At 35.5% G+C, this 25,258-nt stretch overlaps 1 protein-coding gene across 2 annotated transcripts in view; it reads left to right on the forward strand.

Annotated features, from left to right (window-relative positions):
* The window catches only part of Tmem18 (transmembrane protein 18), a 66,719-nt gene that overhangs the window by 26,605 nt on the left and 14,856 nt on the right, over positions 1-25,258 (forward strand). For both annotated transcript variants that reach the window (XM_090391898.1, XM_090391899.1), the window contains 2 exons: positions 4,657-4,711; positions 21,251-21,344. In XM_090391898.1, coding sequence (XP_090248024.1) covers positions 4,657-4,711; positions 21,251-21,344 — 149 coding nt within the window. The remainder of the gene's footprint in view (positions 1-4,656; positions 4,712-21,250; positions 21,345-25,258) is intronic.

Here is a 25,258-nt window from a genome sequence, read left to right on the forward strand (position 1 = left end):
TTCGAAGCAGAGTTCAGATTATGCAAATCTACCTATCTATCTATCTATCTCTCCCTTCCATCTGATTCAGATGGGTTGGGTCTCCTCCTAATGAGGAGTCACAGCAAAATAATGCAGCCGGCACTCCACTCCTCTGCTGCATCCCTATTGGAGGTATTCATGACTGTAGGCTGTGTATGTATGTGTTCAGGGGGCCGGTTTGCCTGCTTGCAGGATGAAAAAACCCAGCTAAACTGGGGGGAAAAAACCCTACTGCCCATACCCAAGACTGGGCTAACTTGGCTATGGCTGAGGAAGATCCTTGAGCTCTTCACGTCACCAATGGCATTCGAACCTAGGACACTCCTTCCCCATGCATATGGTTGCGAAGCGCACAACCACTAGGCTAAGCGTGTGGACATGTTTTATAAATTAAATAAAAGTAGCAAAAAAATTATCCCACTCATTGGACTATTGTACTATATATATATATATATATATATATATATATATATATATATATATAAATAAAAATAGCAAAAAATATCTCACTCGTTGGGACTATTGTACTATAGGTTTTTGGCGATATTTCTTGAGTGAGAATCACATAAAAAAATAAGTTTGGCATTCATTTTCTGTTCTTCTGTTCAGATTAAAAATAAAAAAATTTTTAAAAAATCTTCTGTTTTTACTATCACCAGACGCTACCTCCATTTCGACTCGTCTCACCACATATCCCAGAAACTCGGGCATTATCCATATGCTCAAAAAAAGAGCTATACAGTGTACCACAGACCCCTGGCGGACTTACAAGAAGAATTAATGAAAATATCCAGAGATCTATCCCTAAATGGCTACCCTACAAGAATCATCAACAAGATTCTCTTTAATGACATACTGCAAAGACGAGGTGAAACCCAATACATCAGCTCTATAACAATTCCATTTGTTAGTACCATATCCAAAACATTAGCTCTTCTTCTAAAACCATATAATATCAGAGTAACCTTTAAATCTATTGAGACCATTCAAAAGTTTATAAGATCACCAAAAGATAGCCATCCTTTCTACAAATACTCTGGAGTTTAAAGCATACCCCGTTCATGCTGTATCAATTACATTGGACAGACATCTAGAAGTTTTGAAACAAGAAAGAAAGTACACATAGGCTATGTAAAAAATAACTGACAAGATATATCAGGCCTTTCTTCCCATTTTGCTCTACCAACCATAATATTGAATGGGATATGAGTCATATGCCCTACATAGAAGAGAACTACCATTCCAGAACATTCAAAGAAGCTGCTACAGTCGCCCGTTCAACAGGTAACTTAAATAAGAATCAAGGCCTAATCCTACCAGATATATGGTAAACTCTAATCAGATCATTTAACCAAAAAGAAATGAACTTTCATGAAAATTACAATAAATATCTCAACAAATAAAATGTTGTTCTTGCGACATGTATTGTTATCACGCACAGTGATAACTTTATATAATTTTAATTTAATTTATTAATCTTCTGTTTTGTTAGCTGCTCTTTCTAATTACTTGAGGAGGGAAAACCACTTCCCTGCTGGCAACTTCATTAGGATTACAGATGTAGCTAAGTTGCATTTTGAAATTTGTTGTTCACCTTGCTTGAAATTGGCTTCCATTGAAGAAGTAGTTTTTTAAATCATTTGTTATTTAGGATATAACTTGTGTACTACCATTTATGTCAACATAGCATTTGTACCCATTTTAATTATTTAGTGATATAACAATTCACAGCTCCCCAGGAGCAAAATAAATTTATAATTAAGTAATTGTGGATACAGTTTAACATTGTATCAGACAAAAAAAACTGTTGACTTGAAGGCAGCTACAAAATGACTGTCTTCCAATTTTTTTGTAAATTAATGCAGCCATACACGTTGAGATTTAATGAGTTTCATTTTTCATGCTGGCCTTAAATAAAATAATTTTGCAGACATGAATACAGATGGTATTCATATTCAGGTTTTTCCAACCGAACACAGTGTTGTTTCCAGTTGAGCTATGAAGCTTATACATAATATCCTCCTAAATAAATCTGCTACAAGTTTTCAAGGGTCCCTATTCAAATTAAATAACTGCTATGACAAATTTTGTATAAAAATTACCAGGAAAAGATAAACACTATGAAAATAGTTAACAGTAGCAAATGTATAGAACAGGTAGTAATTATTATAATATTTTTAATATTATGATAATAAACACAGATTCGCTTAAATATAAACTAAGATACTTCAGGTGCAAACTTTATTTGCCTACACTTGGGTAAAGGATTAAACTAAATTTATTATAGTCTAACCAAGTGGAAAATAAACTTCCAATGTAGCAGAATTGCTATGTAGTGTGTAGCTTTGTTCATTTAATTCTATGTGAAGGAGTGCCTAGCATGGTTTGCCAGTCCTGACTTGTCAAAATGATGGTAGTGTATACATTTCTTAATTATTTTAAATGAATGTTCTTTAAGAGCGGAGGGGGGGGGGATTGATTGATTTTCCTGCCTGTCTATTATAGGCTGAGTTGCTGGCATGTGGCACTTTATGCTCTTGGATGTGTTAAAAGATGGTGTTTAGAGAATTGGAGAATGGATAAGTTGCAGATTTGTGGTGTGAGCATTATAGTACTTGGGCTATCTTTTCAGATGTGCTCACTCCTGTATCACTATGATTCCTGATCTTATTAAGTCCCATTCTTCTTGACAGTTTTGAATTATTCAGATTCCTTGTTTATTATTATTATATGACACCTCCAGGGAGTCCAAAGACTCATCGAGGAAGTGTACCCACTCTACAAATCTGTCTCCACCACTCAATTCACCAACTACAACAAACCGCAGCTACCTTCATCTATACCAATGCCATCTACTGCCAACCACTACCACCACTAGTATTTTCACAATCACAAACATCCATGCCCATGCCTGGGTTCGAACCTGCAACCTTTTGGCTGAAGAGCGGATACACAGACCACTCAGCCAACCAGGCTGGCTTATGGGAAGGAAAAATATACAAGCAACTGGATTTGAACTGGAATAGGACCCTCCCCCTCTTTTTTTATTTTATTTTATTTTATTTTTTAAGCCAACACACTGTATCCTGCTGTGGCATGGATGTTTATTGAAATCTTTAGGTGATACTAAAGTTACATCATTTGGAGTGAGACCATGTTTATTCAAGGCCTTCAGTTTAGTCTCTAGTACAGGATTCCAGATTATCTGATCTTTAACCTGCTTATAGTACTAATGTATTATAGGCTTACAACCTTTTTTTTGTAAGTGAGACTCATATTAAAAAAATAATAATAATTGGGGATCTTTTTTGAATGAAGCAGCTCCTGCCACAGGAGTTGTTGTTACATTTTAGCCAGTTGCTATCAGAAATCAATAAAATCTTGATCCCTTCCCATATATATATATATATATATATATAACAACAGCAAAACTATTCTTATCCATCTATATTAAGGGTACATCAGAGAGGTAGCCAAAGTGCTAAATAATCTATATACCATTTTTAAGCTTGACATCAAACTATCAACTGATATTCATTTTCCCAAGGATACCCCCCCCCCATCTTTTTAACATATATCTAGGCATCTAGGCATGTATACAATGGCTTGTGCTTGCAGCTCAGCCTACTATGGACAGTTGGAAAAATTTCCTCTTTGAAGAACATAATACATGTGTTGCTGTTATAAGTCAGAACTATCAGATCACTTGCTAGACAACCCCTTCATACCGGATTAAGTGAAAAATAAACTACAATATTACATAGAGGCCATTACAAGTATTAGAAGCTCATATTTATATTGCTCTTATGGTGATGTTACCATTAAATAATTAAAATAAATAGTTGCCAGTACCCTAAGCCTTTGTACCTTTTTTTCTGTTGACGCTTAGATTGACGGTGTCTATCTTTAATTCTGTTTAATGAGATTGTTATATTAGTGGACTTTTTGCTGTTGTGTTTATCCTAGTTCCCTAATAAAACTGCAGGAACCTTGTTTAACTAGACAAAGCTCCAGCTGCCCCAAAATTCGATTGTCGTGTTATTTGTGTGCTATAAGCAATAGAATAACATTTGGTAAGTTAAGTCCTGAATTAGCAGCCAACCCTAATTCATTTAATATTTGGATGGATTAACTGGATGCACAACATGATTGAAGTCTTTTCTTTGCATTCCTTACCGTCTGTTTTTTTTTAATATATATTATAGTACATTAGTGCTGTGTGTGGGCAAGAGAAATAGAAAAAAAAGCAGGAATCTGTTCACATTTTGCTTGAACAGCTGAGGGTTGTAATCTTTGGATGTGGAAGTTTTCTCCAGCTAGATTACTTTCATATTCACTTGAAGACAGACCCATCTGTTTTTCAGAATGAAATGAAACTCCCCCCCCCCCCCCCAATGGATAACCTCCTGCATGCTAAGACCACTGAATTTTCATACTAAATAGAAATCTTTAGGAAAAGTTCTTCTGGTGCATGTTGAGATACCATTTACAAGTAAAAGTGGTACCACATTGAAAATAAAAAGGGGGGGAAGAAAAAAAACCTTAACTGAATTATTCTAGTTTACATCATAATCTCCATTGGTTTATCCATTTTTTTTTAAATTTTTTATTTATTTATTTTTTTTTAATTTTTAGTGTTATTGGTGTTTTGCTCAGAAACATTAAATGAACTGGCAGCAAGACATTGGAGGTAAGTTAAATTATTTAATGCTCATTTTGTAGATAGTTTTGTTGGGAAGCTTTGTGATTGCATTACTTTCTTTTCCTTATTTCTGTTTGTTATTTTTAAAGAGAACTGTAATAAAGTACTACCTATTTCTTAACAAACATGAAACTTAAATATACATATGTTTAACCATGTGTTAAGGCTTAAGTGCTGAGAGAGCCTCATGTTAGAGGCTTAATGGAGTGAAACAGCACTGAAAAAGGACTAAAAATGAGACATAACACACACACACAAAGGCAACACAAAACTAAGACAAACATGTGGATAAAAGACTAGTCTTAACTAGGTGGGGCACCCTCTGTGTTGGCGACTTAGGATGTAACGTGAGATCTTGAAATATTAATGTTTCCTATATTTTGGGAAGTTTAATGCAACCATGTTTATTTAAATTAGGCTGATTTCTGAGAGCAGCTGCAAATCCCAAAAATAGTCTTTCTCTTCTAAATTTACTGTGATGGAGCATAGCATTATTGGCAATAGCTCTGTGGTAGAGAAGGCAAGGGGAAACCACTGTACTATCCTCCCATGACAACCATGAGAGGATAGTAGAGTAGTTTCTGGGCAGAGATGGGAAAGGAACGTGCACTCCCAATCTTGACACCTGCCGATGTTCGAAGAACTGATACCTTTGTCAGCCACAATTCAACTATAACCAAATGCACCAATTAAGGAAAATTACACGTATTGGTACTTGGAATGTACAAGGACTACTACATACAGCCAAGTGCAAAATGAAAAGACTAAACATCGTTATACTAGGAATTGAAACACATTGGGAAAACAAGAGGCACTTTACAGCACAGCTAGGCAATACCATTTGTTTTGCTGGATTTGATTCTGTAAGCAGAAATGGAGTAGCAATAATGGTCAAAAAATGTATTTGCAAATCAGTGTTGAGCTACAACCCTATCAACAATAGGATAATTTTCTCAAGGAAATTTCCTCATAGGATAATTGACTGTAATCCAATACCAATCACACTCTTACAAATTTGTGTCCCTACAAGTGATGCAGATGAAGAGACCATTGACCTCTTCTATAGGAACACTGAATTTAGCCATAGATGCAACATTTTGATCATTAAGGGTGATTTCAATGCAAATGGAAAAAGGATGGAAGACCACAACAAGACAGTCTTGGGATCTCACGGACTGGGCACCCAAAATGAAAGAGGTGAAAGACTGATTGACTTTTGTATAGCAAGAGAACTTATGGTTACTAACAAACACCTTCTTTGAGCAACACAAACGAGACTATACACCTGGAGGCAGACCAAGGAACCAAATTGATTACATCTGTGTTAACAAAAGATGGAGGTCTATGATGAAAAATTTTAAAGCATTTCCCAGAGCTGATTGTGTCTCTTATCAACTCCTCATTGCTGATGTGAAAATATATTTGAAAACAAATAACATATCGTATCCACTCAGATTAAACTTCACAGGAATTACTGAGACATAGTATTAAAATGGAAAATAAATTTCTAGAACTAGGGAATTACACTGATGAAACGACCCCAGAAGAACTTTGGGATAAAACCAAAATAATATTACTGGTAACTGCAAAGTCAACATTGCCCAAAAAATCAAGAATCAACACACCCTGGATATCAAATAAATCTCTGAAACAAATCGAGAAAAGAAGAGAAATAAAGTCAAAAGGATGAAAAGCCAAACGGCTATTTTTTTCTGGCGAGGTTGATAAGTTAAACCCTTTAACTTAACAAAGTCAAAAGGACTTTCAACAGAAGATGATAGGCAGATCTATTGCAAGTTATCTAACCTCATCAAAAAACTTTGTATTAAAGATAAAAACAACTTTATCAACAACATATGAATTAAAGAGAAATTGAAGATTGCTCAAATCAAAATCATTTTAAAAGAAGAGGTTGAAGAAGCTCTAAAAAAAAAATAGCAGAAAAGGGCCACAACCAAATACTTAATACTTATATAAAAACTTCTTGCATGTCTAGAACTCATAGGAACTGAAATCATCAGAAAAATTTGTAATAAAATCTTGGAGACAGGAGATTGGCCTGATGATTAGGTAAAATCCACTTTTATCCCAATACACAAAAAAGGAAATGTCAACAAAAAATAATTATGCAATAATTATAGAACTATAGCCTTGATCTCATGTGAAAGCAAAATTCTTCTCTATATTATTAAAGAAAGATTTAAACAATGTCGAGAACTTCTTGCAGAGATTTTAGAAAAGGACGTGGAATCAGAGATCAAATTTCTAATCTAAGGCACTTGGTTGAAAAGGCTCCAGAATTTAATATTCCTTTGTATATGATAGGCATGCTTCATTAATTACACTAAAGCATTTGACTGTCGGGTGGGCGACCCTGTGGAAAATACTAAGTAAGATGGGCATCCCAGAATACTTTATATACCTTCTAAAAGGTATATAAAGTGTTCTGGGATCAACTCTATGAGGCGAATCAGACTGCATTGAAGATGGATGGTTCGACATCAAGAAAGGTGTGAGACAAGGATGCATGCTCTCCCCTGATCTATACGATCTTTATGGAGAAAATACATTATGAGAAAGCCACTTAATGGATACGATTGTGGTTTCTCAGTTGGTGGCAAAAACATAAATAATCTTAGGTATGCTGATGATACTATTCTTATTGCCAGCAGCAAAGGAGAACTTTAAAAGGAGTCCCTCATTAAATGGGAAAGCCTGAAATATAATTTAAGAATTAATCATGATAAAATAAAGCACATGGCCATAGATGAAAATTACAATTTTGCCCACAATATCAACTTCGAGAAGGTGGATGAATTCATTTACCTTGGAGCTCTAATAAGCACTAAGAATAGATGTCAACCAGAAATTAAAAGAATTACTATAGCGAGGTCAGCAGTGGTTCAACAAGACAGGAACATTTCTATCACCACTATATCAAGACTGTTCAATAGCTTGGTGTTTTCGATTTTCCTTTATCTTGGACACTCAGCAAGAAAGATATGGACAAGATAAATAGTTTTGAGATGTGGTGCTGGAGGAGGATGTTGAGAGTCTCCTGAATGGACAAAAGATGTAATGAAAGTGTAATAAATCACCTAAATATCAAGAGGCAGCTATGTGACATTGTAAATGAAAGAATTCTCAAATATTTTAGCTGCATTTCAAGATGTGAAAATGACAGCCTGGAAAAACTTATGATCCAAAGTAAAGTGGAAGGACAAAAAAAAAAAGAGGATGCCCAAGTCCAAGATGGTTGGACCAGATTAAAAAGATTACTGGACTTATTTTGGAGTTGGCCACTGCTGCATCAAAAGACAGAAAGAAATGGAAAGACATTGTGGTTAGGGTCACGAGTCCTCAGACCTGAGGAGACCAAGCAAGAAGAAAAAGGAGCATGATCTGCAAGACCTGATTGACTGCAGATGTATTTTTTGTCTTCTTCCATGTGAATGTTGACTGATCTTCCTGACTGTCTCTAGTAGACCAACTTCCAGGAACAGGGCACTTTATATACTCTAGCCAGAGAGAGAGAGAGGAGGGAGCTGATCTTTAGTAAAATGTATAAGGATAGCAAGCTTTTGATTGTATTTCTTTAAGTTTCTGGCTATTTTTTCTGAAGTGCCTTAGACATAGGGATGATGATGGTATTACTAAAATTCTGAAGAGAAAGTCAAGAATTGGAAAAAGGATTGATGATTTTTGAATAATGTGGGAACTATAGCCATTAAATAAGGTGTGGTGTATATGGTCCAGTGACCATAGTCATGACAAATGGTCATTTGGGTGTTGCAGATATGCTCCATCACAGTAAATTTAGAGGAGAAAGACTATTTTTGGAATCTGTAGCTGCTCTCAGAAATCAGCTTAATTTAAATAAATATGATTGCATTAAACTTCAAAAGTATGGGAAACACTAATACTTCAAGATCCTATTTTACACCCTAGGCTGTAAACAGGTGCCCACAGAGGGTGCTCCACCTAGTTAGCACTCTAGTCTTTTGTCTATGTATTTCACTTAGTTTTGTGTTGCCTTTGTGTGTATGTGTTACGTCTGATATTGTATTCCCATACAATGTCTCATTGACGGAGACAAAATATTGGATGAATTAAATAATATTTTAATCCTTTCTCAGTGCTGTTTTGTTCCATTAAGCATCTAACATGAGTTTAATGTTGAGCATCTTAACAGACCTCTTCCAACTCTCCCATCTTTTTGCTCATTGGTTTATTTCTGCAGTTACCATCTCTTATAGAGTGTTTGTGGTTGTTCAAAAATGTGATAATTGAATATATATACAGGGTGTTCGGGATAAATTTGACAGTTTCGTAAGGAAAAAGAAAATCTTCTTTGTATCTATTAAATTTAATGAATTGACAAAAAAACATTACAGGCAGAGTTAATTACAATACTATCAACAAGATTTACTCAAAATAACCACCATTAGCATCGATCACAGCTTCAATTCTGCTTCGGAACCTCGAACAAGCTGATGCTACAGTCTCCCTGGGAAGGGCCGCAAAAACTGTTTTAATTTTATCCATTAACTGGGCTTTTGTATTACTGGAAGTGCGATTGGTGTCTTTTTCAACTGCGCCCCATACAAAATAATCCATGGGGTTAAGGTCTGGGGAGTTTGGAGGCCAAACATTTGGACTGGTGAAGTCGTAGAAATTTTCAGACAACCATTTTTGACTTTTCCCAGAGGTGTGGCAAGGGGCCGAATCCTGCTGCCATACATACGGCCTACCATTGGCTACCCTTGTTATCCAGGGCTTGACTACAGTTAGCAACTCCACGAACAAAGCCCGAATTCCAATGCCAGGGTTCTTCAACACCTGTTCCTGCAGATTTGCGAGGAATTCTGCTGTACGAACGCAATCAGATCGTCTGCTAGGGATCTTTCTTCTTGCTACATCCTCGTAGTCACCATTGCAAGTCTCTAGTTCATGCCTGATTGTTTTTACTGTATTCAGGGAGCATTGGGCAGCAGTCGTAATATCCTTATTTTGATGGCGGGCACGAATCATCATGATACAAGTTATTCTCTTCCATGATTCAGGTGGGTTCCAGCTATCCATCCTTTCTGACATCTTGTATATGAATGAAGAAGGGTCCAAACTTTTAAATGAAGAGAAGTGTGTGTTAATACATGTAACTTACGGAAAAATATAATTAATTATAAATATGTCAAATTTATCCCGAACACCCTGTAGTTATCTAGATATATGTATGAAGAGCCAAAGGCTTCAATTCGGCGACATATGACTTGTTTAAGTTAAGGAATATTACATCCCAATCGTTTCTTAGCCAAATAAGAAACTCAAAGAGTTTCATGCCGAATATAGTAGAAACTATATAAGTTTGGCGATTCCAAGCGTAAGCAAATACCTGGATACTGCAGCAACTGACCCTAAAGATAGTGCAAGCTGAGGCAACTCGTGTCTAAGGTGGAGCAAGCTCCAATCACTATTCTTGATATTTACCCATAATGTGAACTTAGCTCCTAGGAGCTGTATTTCTGTTCAACATTATGAGAGAAGGTCACTACCCAGACCGGTTTTGACCTTTATTGAGGTCTCATCAGCGAGTAGGTAGACCTAGTTAATATCAGGTTTGTAGCTAGGTCTACCTACTCACTGATGAGACCTCAATGAAGGTCGAAACCGGTCTGGGTAGTGACCTCTCATAATGTTGAACAGAAATACAGCTCCTAGGAGCTAAGTTCACATTATGGGTAAATATCAAGAATAGTGATCGGAGCTTGCACTACCTTTAGGGTCAGTTGCTGCAGTATCCAGGTATTTGCTTACGCTTGGAATCGCCAAACTTATATAGTTTCTACTATATTCGGCTAAGAAACGATTGGGATGTAATATCCCTTAACTTAAACAAGTCATATGTCGCCAAATTGAAGCCTTTTGGCTCTTCATACATATATCTAATAATTTATTAGGACACCTCTCGGCAATACTCATAGAAGGGTTGCAAGTTCTGTTCGCTACAAACTTGATATTAACTAGGTCCACCTACTCACTGATGAGACCTCAATAAAGGTCGAAACCGGTCTGGGTAGTGACCTTCTCTCATAATGTTGAACAGAAATACAGCTCCTAGGAGCTAAGTTCACATTATGGGTAAATATCAAGAATAGTGATCGGAGCTTGCTCCACCTTAGACATGAGTTGCCTCAGCTTGCACTACCTTTAGGGTCGGTTGCTGCAGTATCCAGGTATTTGCTTACGCTTGGAATCGCCGAACTTATATAGTTTCTACTATATTCGGCATGAAACTCTTTGAGTTTCTTATTCGGCTAAAAAATATAGTTATTACTTTTTTGAGAAATACTGTGTGTGTGTAAAATTAAAAAATAAATGGTTTTCAAAGCAGTTATTTCTTCCTTATAGCACAGTAGGTAACAGTAATGCTCTTTATTTGCAAGAACCTATTGGAAAGGTTGCTCTTCTCAAAGTTTCTCTTCGACAGTTTTTCATAGCCTCAAGGATACTTTCATAAATCTTACCTAGAACCTTAGTAGGGGAATTCATCTGTAATTCTCACATTTCATTTCCCTTTTTATAGATGAGTACTGTGAGATCTATACTCCAGATGTTTGGAGTAGACGTCATGCAGTCTTGACTTGGGAGATTGTAAAACATGAGGAATATTTTGTCAAGAAGGGGTATATGTGGAACTACAAGGCAGGTGATTATGACAAGCGTAGAAAGAAGCTTAAATCTCTGCCATGGCATAAAACACTGCAGGGTAAGAATGTTAGTAGTGCATGGGATATAGTTAAGGGTCATCTAGAGGAAGCAATATTAAATTTCATCCTCTAGACGACCTTAGGTATAACCTAAGGTAAGGAGGGTTAATCAGATAGGAATTAGATGGATGAGTAATATCATTAAGCATGAGCGGCAGAAGAAGAAAATGCTGTGGAGGGTGTAATATCTTGTATATTGTATATATGTCGTGCCTTATAATGATCTTTTCCTGACTTATTTCCTCATATAAATTCTTTATCCTAACTTCAATAAAATACCTTGCTTGGCGCATCAAGTTGATATACCTAAATTCTTAAGCAGTCTCAATATTCAATCTGGGCCGTTAACCATTCTTAAGAGTAGTGTACGTGGATAGAAGACAAAGGGATTGCCGTTGGACAGCACCAATTCCTTTGTTTCAATACTGGCGCTGATTCCTATTTTCGGATTCAAGGAAAATTTCTATTATACTGGGCCACCCTGAATCCTAGATTATTGAACAGCGCAAAATCAAGGAACCAGAACTCAGTTTAGCACACTGTCTTAATTCTCTTAAACACTTTTGATAAATTCTAAACCTTATCAAACAACTAAAACTTAATTCACAGTCGTAGCCTCCCTTGTAATTCACCTCCCGCCTTGCTTCGAATTTAATGAGCGGTGCAATAGAAAAGGAATCAGGCAAGTCATCAATTAAACTTAAAGAAAAACATTTAATCAAAAATCAGACAGTTTACACTTTACAAACAAATACTGACATATAATTGCAATAACTTTAAGGATGAGTATAATTATCCAACTTTTCTAATTCTCCCATAACATGTAAAGACATCAATTCATGTAGGAAATTCTATCTAAGGTCAATCATGCATTTTATACACTACAATGCTAAAGGTTATTCACTTATAAAATAACAAAAATTAGCTCCATGTGCCTCCATACTATTCCTCCATTCAAAACTTATAGTTTTGAATCTCTGAAGTCCTTTCATTAATCGTTGCTTTCAAAACCTAATGTCCCTTTTACAAATACAGATTTTCTTCTTTAACACAATTACTTAACAAATCAAAGTTTCTACATTACCAAAGGCTGGGGAACTAATTGACCTTCACATACATCTCGATAGCACTTCCAATTCTTGGTCCTTTCTTCAGTTGACTTTATCTGCGTTATTCTACTGATAGGCCTGGACTAGACATATCTCCACCGAAGAAGGTGAGTGCTTGCCACTCTCTGGTCATCTGGCTAGGCATGGTTTCGCGATCAGAAACTCCTCTCCGCTGGGCTATTCGTTGACTGGCAAACTGCCTATAGACACTTCAGCGTGCTCCAACGACCTTTGAAGGACCTCTACCTCGAAGACCTCTCCAATGCAGGGGGGAGAAAAAAAAACTTCGAGCCTGCTCTACAACACCTTTTAAATCCCACACCCGATGCTTCCTTTCTACGTCATCATTCTCTCTCCCTTTGCCCACGACACCTTACTTCTCCCAGCACCTAGTGCTACACTCCTCTCTAGTGTGCTTTAAGGGGGGGGGGAGTAACCTGCATGCGCGTCCTACTTGATGCATATCTTTAGCTTCTGGCCATCAGTATCTAATCCGATTATCTTTCTCCCAGCAACACACAAAGTTAACATAGCTTAAACATTAGAAAATTTAAGAATTTACAACATCTACAACACGATATACAGATAAGTATTTTCTCAAATTTTTAGTGTTGCTGATAAATTACAATTAGCTTTATTCATCTGATATATCAATATTGGCTGCAGAAATGATAATGCATGTTAAGTCTGAAGGAAACATAAAATGCATTAAATTTCAGTTTCATTCAGAACTTAACAAGGGTATATAAAGAGAAAGATGACTAGCAAACTCATGAACAGTACAAGGCTCAGGCAAGAAAGGCAAAATCAAATTAGGAGAAGAGTCTAGCCAAGTAGCCCAAAGGAAATCCCAAAGTAGAAAAAATAGTAGAGTTGCTGAGTGACCACTTTGCAAGGGTATATCATCCTAATCGGGTTACTGCTTTAACATATGTGACAGACACTGATGTGGGAATAGAGGTGGATGAATTGGAGACTCTTAGGATATTGCAGAATCTCATTGTAAATATAGCTGTGGGATCAGATCAGATATCAGCTTGGGTTTTGCGAGTATTATTATTATTATTATTATTATTATTATTGTTCCGGGAAACTCCAAGGAGTCGACAGACTCATCGAGGGAGGCCCTAACATCATGTCAAGAACAACTATTCAACATTCACACAGTATCTATCATACCTTGCCTTGAACTCATTCACGGTTGTAGCACCCACAACAGACTCTGGAAGCTTATTCCACTCATTTACCACTCTCCAAGTAAAGAACCTAGCTCTAACACCCTTGTCAACCACGCTCTTGCCCAGCTTCCATGCATGGCCCCTAGTCCTCCCACCACCAGTCATATTTTCAAAAATATCTTCTGGATCAATCTTATAAAAACCCTTCAGTAATTTGAATGTCTCAATCATATCACCCCTCCTTCGCCTATCGTCCAATTTCTGCAACCCACAAATCTTCAACCTATTCTCATAAGGTTCATTCCACAGACCTGCTATCATCTTGGTCACTCGTCTCTGGACCCTCTCCACTTCCTCCCTATCACGAAGAAACCCTGGTGCCCATAGCTGGGCACAGAAGTCCAGATGGGGTCTTATCAAGGCTCGATACAGAGGAACAACAACTTGTTCGTCTCTGCATGTTAAAGTATTTTTCAGAAGCCAAGTGATTTGGTGAGCTGTTTTAGTTACTTTTGCAATGTGCCCCCTAAACTTCAACTCCCTATCCACCAACACTCCCAAATCCCTGGTCTCATCAATCTCCTGGAGTATGATTCCACCAATGCGATATTCTGCTGCTATTCTTTTCACCCCAAAGTGCATAACCTTACACTTTGTCACATTAAATTGACATCCATTTTTCCTAGCCCAGTCCTCCAAACTATCCAAATCATCCTGTAAAATTTTGACATCTTGTGCACTCACAATTGCTCTACCCAACTTTGCATCATCAGCAAACAAGTGAACACTTCCTCTCAGATCCTTTCCAATATCATTGATGAACAAATTGAAAAGCAGTGGTCCAAGAACAGAGCCCTGTGGCACTCCACTAGTCACAAGACGTCTTTTAGACTCCACTCCTGAATAAACCACTCTTTGATATCTCTCCTTCAACCACCCTCTTATCCATCTCACCAACCCTATATCTATACCCATCTGCTCCAGTTTACTGATTAGGGTTCCATGTGGTATCCTATCAAAGGCCTTGGCAAGGTCCAGTAGTATCACTGTAAACCCATTACCCCTATCCAGTTCAGCCGTCACTGTGTTATAAAACGTGAGCAAGTTACTGAGGCATGATCTACCCTTCACAAAACCATGTTGTCCCCCATACAATATCCCATTTTCATCTATCCAATCCTGTATTCTTTTCTTGACTAATTTCTCTAAGACCTTGACAATGATTCCTGATATGCTAATCGGTCGGTAATTTACAACAGCAGTCTTGGAACCACCTTTATGCAGTGGAACTATTTTCCCCTCTTTCCACCCGCTCGGGACTAACCCAGACCCAAGACTCAAATTAAACAAAATGGTCAAGGGTACTGACAATTCTTTATGTGGAAGGGAAATGGAGTTGTCTCTGAGTAGGCTCTTTAAGTCTGAGCTCTGGTAGAGTTCCAAGGGAGTGAAAAGAGGGCAAAATAATTCCCTTGCGTAAGGAAGGTTCTAAGACTGCAGGAGCAAATTATAGACCAATCAGTTTCTCAGGCATTGGTAAAAAAGAGAATTCAAGAATGGATAGATAAAAATATGATACTGTATGAGAGTCAATGTGGCTTTGTGAAAGGTCCTTTATGCCTCAGTAATTTATTATCTTTTTATAATAGTGTAACAGCTGAGTTGGATAAATTTCAATGCAAATAAAACACTGTACTGTCTTATTTCTCATAAAAAAAGAACCATTTTCTCCCAGTATTATTTTTGACAACACCCAAATTTCAGACAATCTGAGATTTCTCTTCTTGGAATTACCCTGACATAAGCCTCTCCTGGCATAAACACATAACAACTATTGCATCCTCAGCTTCTAAAAAACTAGGATTTCTCTTTTGCTCAAGACGTTACTTCACCCCTGAACAGCTGTTAATCTTATACAAATCAGAAATCTTCCCAACCATCGAATACTACTACCACATATGGGGTGGGGCCAAAAGCTCCCTCAAAATGCTCGACTCAATACAGAGGAGAGCAATCAGACTTATTAATGACCCATCTCTTACCAACTCAACATTAAAGAAGAAAAGAAACAGTTTGGCTTGACTCAATAGTTTTTTTTTTTTTTTTTTTTAAATAATGCAAGATTGTTACACGCATACATTTTTCATTCATGAACAAGTTCATGAATAAAAAATTTTCTTCATTTTTTTTTTTTTTTTTTGCCATTATATATTAATTTTTATTCATAAAACAATTCAGAATGATAATTTTATGTCCTTTATTGCAATAATTTCTATTATTAAATCAATCCTGGGTTTAAGACTGATGAGAAATTTTTCTCCCCCCTTTTTTTTAAGTATATAATTATATTTTTGTTCGCAAAACATTTCCAAGTGATGATAATTCTTCCTTATTTGATGAAATTTAAGAAGATTTATATTTAGGATTATTTAGATTTGTTGAGTCATTTCAAGTTGGACCATTCTAATGACAAAATTATGTCTAGCTTAGAGTGCATATAATATATTACCAAAAATGGCTACATGTTCAATTCTTGTGATAATGAATGGTCAATATACATGAATGCGATTACAAAATTTGCCATCTTATGATTGTCAATGATAATTTCCTTTCTTGTTAGGATTTTAATTCAAGTTTCCATTAGGCTTTAATATTTCAGAGAATTTCTAAATTACTACACAGGCTTTAATATTTCAGAGAATTTCTAAATTACTACACAGAACTGTGGACAGACAAATATTTCAGAAAAGACAACTGGCAAACAATTAACGAAAATGAAAAGGAAATAACTGAAGAAGTTTTTAGAAATCAGCCTGAAAGAAACAAGAAACGGAAAATCACCTGGAGAAGATAAGCTAGGTTCAGAGCTATATAAATACGCAGGAACAAGATTCAAAGGAAGACTCTTATTATTTTTAAATAAAATTTACTCAACTGGTATCCCCCCAATAGAATGGAAAAAAGCAATTGTGATTCCTATCTTTAAGAAAGGTAATAGAGATGACCCTAAAAACTATAGAGGTATCAGTATACTAAATTCATGTTACAAAATATACAGCAGAATCTTAAATAACAAACTAATGAAATATTCTGAAAACTTTATTCTAGAGGTACAAAATGGATTTAGAAAAGGACGATCATGTATAGACCCAGCCTTCTGCCTAAAATTAATAATAGAGAAAAGAAGAGAATATAATTTAGAAACACATATTGCATTTATTGACTTTGAAAAAGCATTTGACAAAGTTAAAAGAAACATATTATTTAACATATTAAAAGAAAGACAAATACCAAATAATATCCTAAAAGCTGTCACAAGTATATATGAAAATAATCAAATACAAATAAGATTAAATCATGAGCTATCATATACAAGAGAGATAAACCAAGGGGTCCGACAGGGATGTCCCCTCTCAGCAACTCTTTTTAATAACTACTTAAATGAAATAATAATAAAATGGAGTAAAAATTTACATCAAGGAATTAAACTTTCACCTACAGTTAACTTAAACACTCTCCTCTTTGCAGACGACCAAATAATAATTACAAATTCTGAAGATAACTTACAGAAAGCTATTTTAAATCTAAATGAGATATCCAAAGATTATGGTATGATAATATCAATGGAAAAATCAAAAACTATGGCCTTTAAAGGACAAGATCCAGCAAGAACTAAAATAGTATTAGATAACAAGATCTTAGAACAGGTGAATTCATTTAACTACCTAGGATGTATGATCACTTATGAAAATGAAAAAGATATAAACATAAAAATTGCAAAATATTTAAAAATAGCAGGTGTAATTAACTCTATATTTAAACCAAACCTAGTTCAAAAACAAACCAGGCTAAAAGTATACAATACATTAGCCCTACCGGTCTTAATGTATGGAAGCGAAATCTGGACAATAAAACAAAAAGACAAACAAAGATTAACAACAGCAGAAATGAAGTTTATGAGGAAAAACTGCAAAGTATACCCTATTTGATCACAAAAGAAACGAAGATATTATGAAAGAATTAAACCAAGAACCAGTAGTTGAAAAAATTAAAAAATATAAACATAGATGGATGGAACACGTTCAAAGAATGAAAACAGAAAGATTACCAAAACAAGCCTTAAAGTACAAGCCATTAGGAAAAAGAAAACCAGGACGTCCTCTTAAACGATTCAACGATGACTTCTAAGGCTGGAACAGGCCATACTAGGCCTAAATCCTTGATACATATGATGATGATGATGATTTAATATTTCAGAGCAGAATTTCTCTTGCAGATTATGAAGGTAGCAGGGGTAGTGATTTCTGGATTATATTTTTTTATATGACTGCTGTTATTTCCTAGGCCAGTATTTCTCAAAGTGTGATATGCATACCCCCGGGGGGGTATGCGAAAGGTCTTGGGGGGTATGTGGCAATTTTCGGCGATGCATCATTAACGCATGGAATCATTATATTTCTCAACAAATAATGCAATTAGAGACAACTGGGATAGAAATGGCACTAACTAATGAATCACATCTCCCTCCAACAGAAACTGCTGTATAGACTCAAGCAAAACCATGTTGCCGGTGCCACATGGTATGTGGCACCGGCAACATGGTTTTGTGTTAAAACTAAAGAAATATGTAGTGTTTCTGTGAATGTGTTAAAACTAAGAAATATATAGTGAATGTGTTTCAGATATTAAATACAAAATTAATAATGGAAAAACTCACGTAAAAAGATTATTTAATAGTATAATTTTTGCCTGCATGTCACAGGCATCTTCAGTACATTTTTAGCTCTTCAACAATAACTGACAATTCCAAAAAGTGCCACCTAAGTAGCTAGTGTAAGATAAATAAAGGTCAATAAATTTCCTAACTAAAAAAAAAAAAAATTATATGTACAATAAAAAGTTAGGAAATATTAGCTGATTTATAAAGTACTATCTCCCATAAAGGGGATAGACGTAAACCATCGGATCTGTTTAAGTTAGGAGAGTGAAGTAAAGTTTCACGTTTCTTTATAAAGCCGTTCCATGAGGAACTGACTTTTGTGAAGGACTCTTGTCTTCTTCTTCCAGTGAACTCTATGTCTAGTAAGACTGGTGTTCTTCTAGCCGAATAGAGGCAGATCTTCCTGTTTGTCTGAAATAAGATAATCCACAAGAGCAAGGAATCTGGTAGACACCTGGATAATTAAGATGTGAAAGCCTGTCCTTAGGAGAAGTGAGAAAGGTGGAGATTTTTCTGAACAGTCGAAAGGCAACAAAAATATTCAGTTGTTTTAAAACTTTTGCTATACATTCACTAATGCCTTGTACATAAGGGATAGGAATGTGTTATTTCTTCTGTATTTGAAGAGGAAGACATATTAAACTACTCAAAGCTCTTTTGATGAAGGAATTCTTATATCCATTAGATAGAAAGGAAGAAATAATATATTGCAGTTCTTTCTGTAATAGGTCGTCTGAAAAACAAAAGGAGTGGGCCCGATGAACCAATATTTTTATAGTTCCTGCCTTTTGATTGAGATGGTGATGAGATTCAGCATGATATAATGGCCTGTATGAGTCTTCTATCTATAGACTGAGAAATGTACACGAGTTTTTCCGTTATTAATTTTGTATTTATATGTCTACTCACGATATTCCCTTATTAAAACTTGTTTTAGATATTATGGAATTCATTTGAAGGGAATTAGCATTTCAACTCAACTGTTGAAATGCTAATTTGTCTTTGGTTCACGTGATTTTTTGTTAATATCGCACCAATCATATGCACTTATTCATAGCTGCTCTCCATATCTCAAGTCTTGTAAATTACTGGTAATTTTTGCTTGAAATAATGGGAAAGAAGATGAAGCTGTTTGGGTAGATGACTTTGACGATGCACACAAGGAAACTGTTCTCGATGCCAAAAGTAGCGATAGTGAGTAGGAGCTTCTTGGTAAGTCACACAATATTCTGAAAGCTTTAGTTTCCGAAAATCCCCGCATATATCTTGCACCATGATTTTTTAGCTCTAATTTTGGGAAAAAAATTCGAGTTATATTCAAGTAAATAGTATGGATATAGTAAGTACGGATCATTGGTTAAAGATTGGATTTATAAAACCCACAAAAGAGAGCAATATAGCAAATACAAGTAGCTGTAATCAACAAGAAAATGTTGATATTGCATCCGGATTAAATGAAATTGATATGGTTATGTCGTCTGACATCTTTAGAGAACCAACTAGGAAGAAGATGAAAAATCTTAAGTATGATATGAATTACTTGAAATGTGGATTTTCATGGATGGGAAATGAAGAGGAACCTATTCCAAATTTTGTTCTATTAAAAATTTGTTTTTACATGAACATATAAATTGAAATAAAATAGACATTTACAATGAAATATACTTTATTTATCTCATCTCATCATCTTCCTTTCACCCTCTTTTACCTTCCAGTGTCGAGGGTTTATTAATCATCGGATCTCAAACCGTTCACAGAATAAGGTGGTCAGCCCTACGCCCCAGTGTAGCCTATGTCTTGTAGTGTCGAGTTCTCAAAGTCGGTTTGCCTGCTTTGCAGGATGAAAAATCCCCAAGATAAACTGGGCAAAAAGTCCTATTGTCCACGTCCATGACCGGCTAACTTGGCTTATGGCTGAGGAAGATCCTTCAGCTCCTCACGTCACTGACGGGAATCAAACCTACTACACTCCTTCCCCAGGCATATGGTTGCAAAAGTGCACAGCCACTAGGCTATCCGCTTGGATACTTTATTTATTTATTATCTGATAAGGGAGTACTTGGTAATAATGAAAATTTAAGAAAGGGGTATGCTGAATCTGAAATTTGAGAAAGATTGTCCTAGGCTTTGATTATTAAGCAGTCTTCGCATAATCAAAGATTATGCGAAGACTGCTTCCACAGAAGGAGTTATATCAGTTGACCTAGTATATTTTATTTAATTTATTTTATTCTTTTTTCATCTAAAAGGCAATTCCAGATGTACTTAATTATATTTCATCAGGTTAATTTTTTTGATTTATTGGGTTTTAAATCCTACAGATAACTTGCATCCTATGACTTCCACAGGTGTTCATTTTTATGATTCTTCTCCATTTATTTTAATGCAATAGTGTGATTTGTTTTTCAGAAATATATTGCTAAAATAGTTTAATTTTCTTTTATTTGAAGTGAAGCTTGAGAATTTGTTATAAGAAATAAATATTGTGATAACTGTTATTAAAACTTGTAGCCTAATTTTCATATTTTGCTGCTTCTAATTTTGAGATTTGCTGGTATTAAAGAGTGGAATTGTTAATTATTTTTGTATTAGAAAGTAAATAATAAAAAGTAAAATCACTTTTTATAGTTGTTTGTTTAAATAACATTTTATTAAAGAATGATCAATTATAAGAGATGAGAATTAATTTTTATAGTTCTGCTTTTATAAATTATTGCCAGTTTTGTTTAACAGATACCTTCTTTTCTTTATAGCTACTTTTCTAAGCAGCAGTATTTTGATAGCAGTGGCATGTTCATGTCTATTATTTTTTCTGTCCCTTTATTACTTAATTGTTTAATAATGGTGGTAAGTATTTTGCAAACTATATATGCTTACCATTACTATATTTATCTCTTTTTTACACTTTTGCATAGACCCACATTATAGCATGCAGACTCTTAGAACCAAATCTGATAGAGTAGGATGAATGGGTAGCCCTTATTTTCATTTTCTGCTGTATCTGTCCATAATGTTAATTCATTGGAGGGGAGGGAACTGGTTTGCTACTTTCTAGCAAACACTTTTCATTCAGCATGAAATCAACTATCTCAGCCTTATTTGAAAAAATCAGAAACGTTTCCATGTCATCAATGGGATTTGAAAATTTTTCACTTGCAGTAGTAAGTGATTGTAATATGCAAGAAATTATGTTATTTTCATTCATGTTTCTTTCACAGTGAAAAGCATGTTCCTATTCTCTAAGGAGATCTTCTAAAGTTCATCACTACTTTGAATCCTTTCCTTTAGTGTTACATGGTGATCAGCATTCATTTCAGTAAAATTATAGATTACAACCATGTTAGAAATAATTACTTTAATTTCCTAATGTTTCGACCTTCATATTAAGATCATCATCTGGAGTATATAGACATATATACAAAGACAAGCTATATTACATTTCAAACAGTGTGCCAAAGTGACAGTGATTAGATCAACCATTATTCTATTAGCCTAACCTCTAGTAAAAAAAACAACTAAATCAAAGTGCTCTATTCTATATAGCTTTGAGATGTAGTGCTTGTGGAACTAATGGTTTTAGCAGCAACAAATATAATATGAGAGGATATGAACGAATAGTTGGAAGAAGTAAGAAAGAAAAGTGAGTCAGTAAAAATTGTTACAAGAGATACAATAATACTGAATGAATAAGGTGGAAGCTATAATAACAAATGATTCAGTGTGGCAGGCTGAAAAAAATGGGTATGAGTTTTTAGGTGTGTTGGAGGAGTGAATTTGATAGCAGAAAAGACTTACTAAGAGGGATTGCCTACACTTGAATGGATTTAGCATTAGGAGCCTGGAAAAATTATTAATTGGGGTGAGACCTAATGTAGTGAAACCAGATGATCATGGGAAGAATGGAGAGAGAGTGTGTGTGTGTGTGTGTGTGGAGTTCAGCTTTGGTATGTAAACTTGATAATGAGTGTATATATATGGGAAGGGAAAAGAGAAAGTTACCCAACTGGGCCAAGCAGGCTATAGATTTACACCCTTTGTCCAAAAAGAAACCGAACTTTTCGAAAATAGAAGAAACTAGTGGCGTCGCCTGTTGTATCTTTTTGTTGTCAAAAGCGGCAACCTTCATTAGTGTTGTGTCAACTGTTTATGACATTTGTTTCATTAGAAGCCAAGTGATAGTGTGTTTTGACGAACAGTCTGAAAATGAGTTTCAAATAGAGAGCTGTGATTGATTTTTTGTTAAACTTGGTAAAAGCTTTACTGAAATGTATCAAATGCTTCAAAAAAGCATACGGTGATGAATGTTTATCCCGTACTCAAATTTACGAGTGGTTTAAGCGATTTCAAAGTGGTCATGAGACGCTTGAGGACGACGAAAAGCCAGGCCGTCCAAAAACTGGACTGAGTGAAGTTTTTGGATGGCCAAAAACTTCACTCAGTCCAAACATCCAAAAAAAGTGCATTTTTTCATCAGAGAAAATCTGAAATTGTCCGTGAGATTGGTTGAAGATGAATTGGGGATTCCAAAATCAACTGTGCACAACATTTTGACCGAGAGTTTGGGCCTTCGTAAATTGAATTCGCGATTTGTTCCCCACAAGTTGACCGATGACCAAAAAATACATCAAATTGAACACTGTAAGGACCTCATTAAAAAGGACCTCACAAGGACTCAAACTTCCTTGAAACGATTGTTACTGGTGACAAAAACGTGACATTTTGAGTATGAGCCTGAAACCAAGCCCCAGAGTGCTGAGTGGAGACCACCAGAAGAGAGGCATCCAAAAAAAAGTCGCTTGGAGAAGTCAAAAGTAAAGACAATGCTGATTTGTTTCTACGATTCCAATGGTATAATCCACAAAGAATTCATTCTGCAGTTTGAATCGATTGATAGCAAGAATTCGTCGCATACAGCATGAATATCGTGATGCAGGCAGGTGGTCACTTTTGCATGATAATACACCATCTCATCGTTCGAACATTGTGAGACAGTTTTTGAGCAAAAACTAATTTGTGTGTTGGTTCACTCGCCATATTCACCTGATTTAGCACCCTGTGACTTCTTTCTCTTCCCCCGACTTCATTTGCCAATGAAAGGAAAGTGATACGACCCATTGAAAACGTTCAAGCGGCAGTAACCACGACCCTCAACAGTATCCCAAAATCCGATATAAAAAAACTCATTTAACGAATTAATTGGCCATACCAAACACTGTATCGAAACTGAGGGAGTGTATATTGATTGTAATAAATGATTTGAATAATTATAATTGCCCTGCGTTTTATTTTTTATCAAAAGTTTGGTTTCTTTTTGAACAGAGGGTGTAAGTCTAAGAAAAAGTAAATAAAATAAATAACATTATTTTACCAGGTGGTAATTTGTTATATCTGTATACTAATGGCAGGAGCATCAGGAAATAAGGGATTGAGTTTCTTACTTTAGTGAATATTGTGGCCTAAGATTGTTGGCATTAATGAAACCTGAACATCAGTCTGTCAGAGTCTGATATTGTTACTGGGATCAGGTGTAAAGGGTACAGTGTATGTAGGAAGGGCTGACAGATGGGTGGGGGGATTTATTACTAATGATATCTGATGATTTGAGTCCAGTTGAAATAGAAATGCATGAAAGCAATAATAGTGATCGTGTCCCACATAGCTGTGAGTTTGTGCTATCTGGTGTGAACTGGAGGCCAACAGGATGAAATATGTGGCGGAATGTTGCTACAGACCTGGCAGTTCAGCTGCTGGAAATGGCGAAATGCATCTCCAAATTACTATTGGGTACTAAAAGAGTAATCATTTATGGGTGACATAAATTATCCAAATATTAATTAGAAAAGAAATCTCATGATAAGAATGAAAGAGAATAATTAAGCTGTTGCAACACACCTTCCTCAAGTAGCATGTGAAAAAAGGAACTTAAGGTCAAAAATGTTAGATGTGATCATAGCATTAGAAGGAGTCTGTTAAGAATGTAACTATTTTATCACTTGTTGGTAACAATGATCATACCACACTGTTCTGGGAAGTAACTAACTATATGGATGTTTCTGATTTGGACAGCTTACATGCTGAACTGCAGAGCTGGAAATTTTTTTGCCAACTCAGGAAAATGCTGTCTTTGGTTCCATGGTATCTGTTACTGAATGGGAAAATATCGCCATTGCATGGGAATCTTTGAAATGATGCTTAAATAATGTGGTATTCGAATGTGTCCCTACAGTTCAAAGAGCAAATATGGTGAGAGTGAAATGGATTCGAAACCTTATTAAGCAAGAGATCCAAATAAGATTATGGTATTGTGAGAATAAGAGTGAGAGGAGTTATGAAATATATAAAGTGTAGATCAGAAAAGTTTGAGTATTGTATGGATAGCTAAATTGGAATATAAAAAAAGCAATTGGCACTGCAGTCTAAAAGCAATCTCAAAGAATTTTATCCTTATTCTGCAAGTAAAAGAAAGAATGAATGTGGAAGAATAACTTTACTGAATGCAAATGGTACTCTTTTGTCAGAAGGTGATGAGATTGTTCAAATACTGAGTGCTCACTTCATTAAGATCTATCAACCGGGTATGTATAACTTGGTGCACAGTGTAAAAATCTTACATAATTGTGATTTACTTATTGACTATATTTACATATATTAAAAGTAATCAATTTGCTTACATATGTTGTAGCTCTTAGGGAATTACATAGAAATGTATGCATATTATTTCATGTTATTTATAGTAGTGTTCCTATGCCACACACTTGTAA

Source organism: Typopeltis vanoorti, chromosome 4 (assembly GCF_054136105.1).
Source record: "Typopeltis vanoorti isolate ZY-2024b chromosome 4, IOZ_Tvanoo_1.0, whole genome shotgun sequence".
NCBI lineage: Eukaryota > Metazoa > Arthropoda > Arachnida > Uropygi > Thelyphonidae > Typopeltis > Typopeltis vanoorti.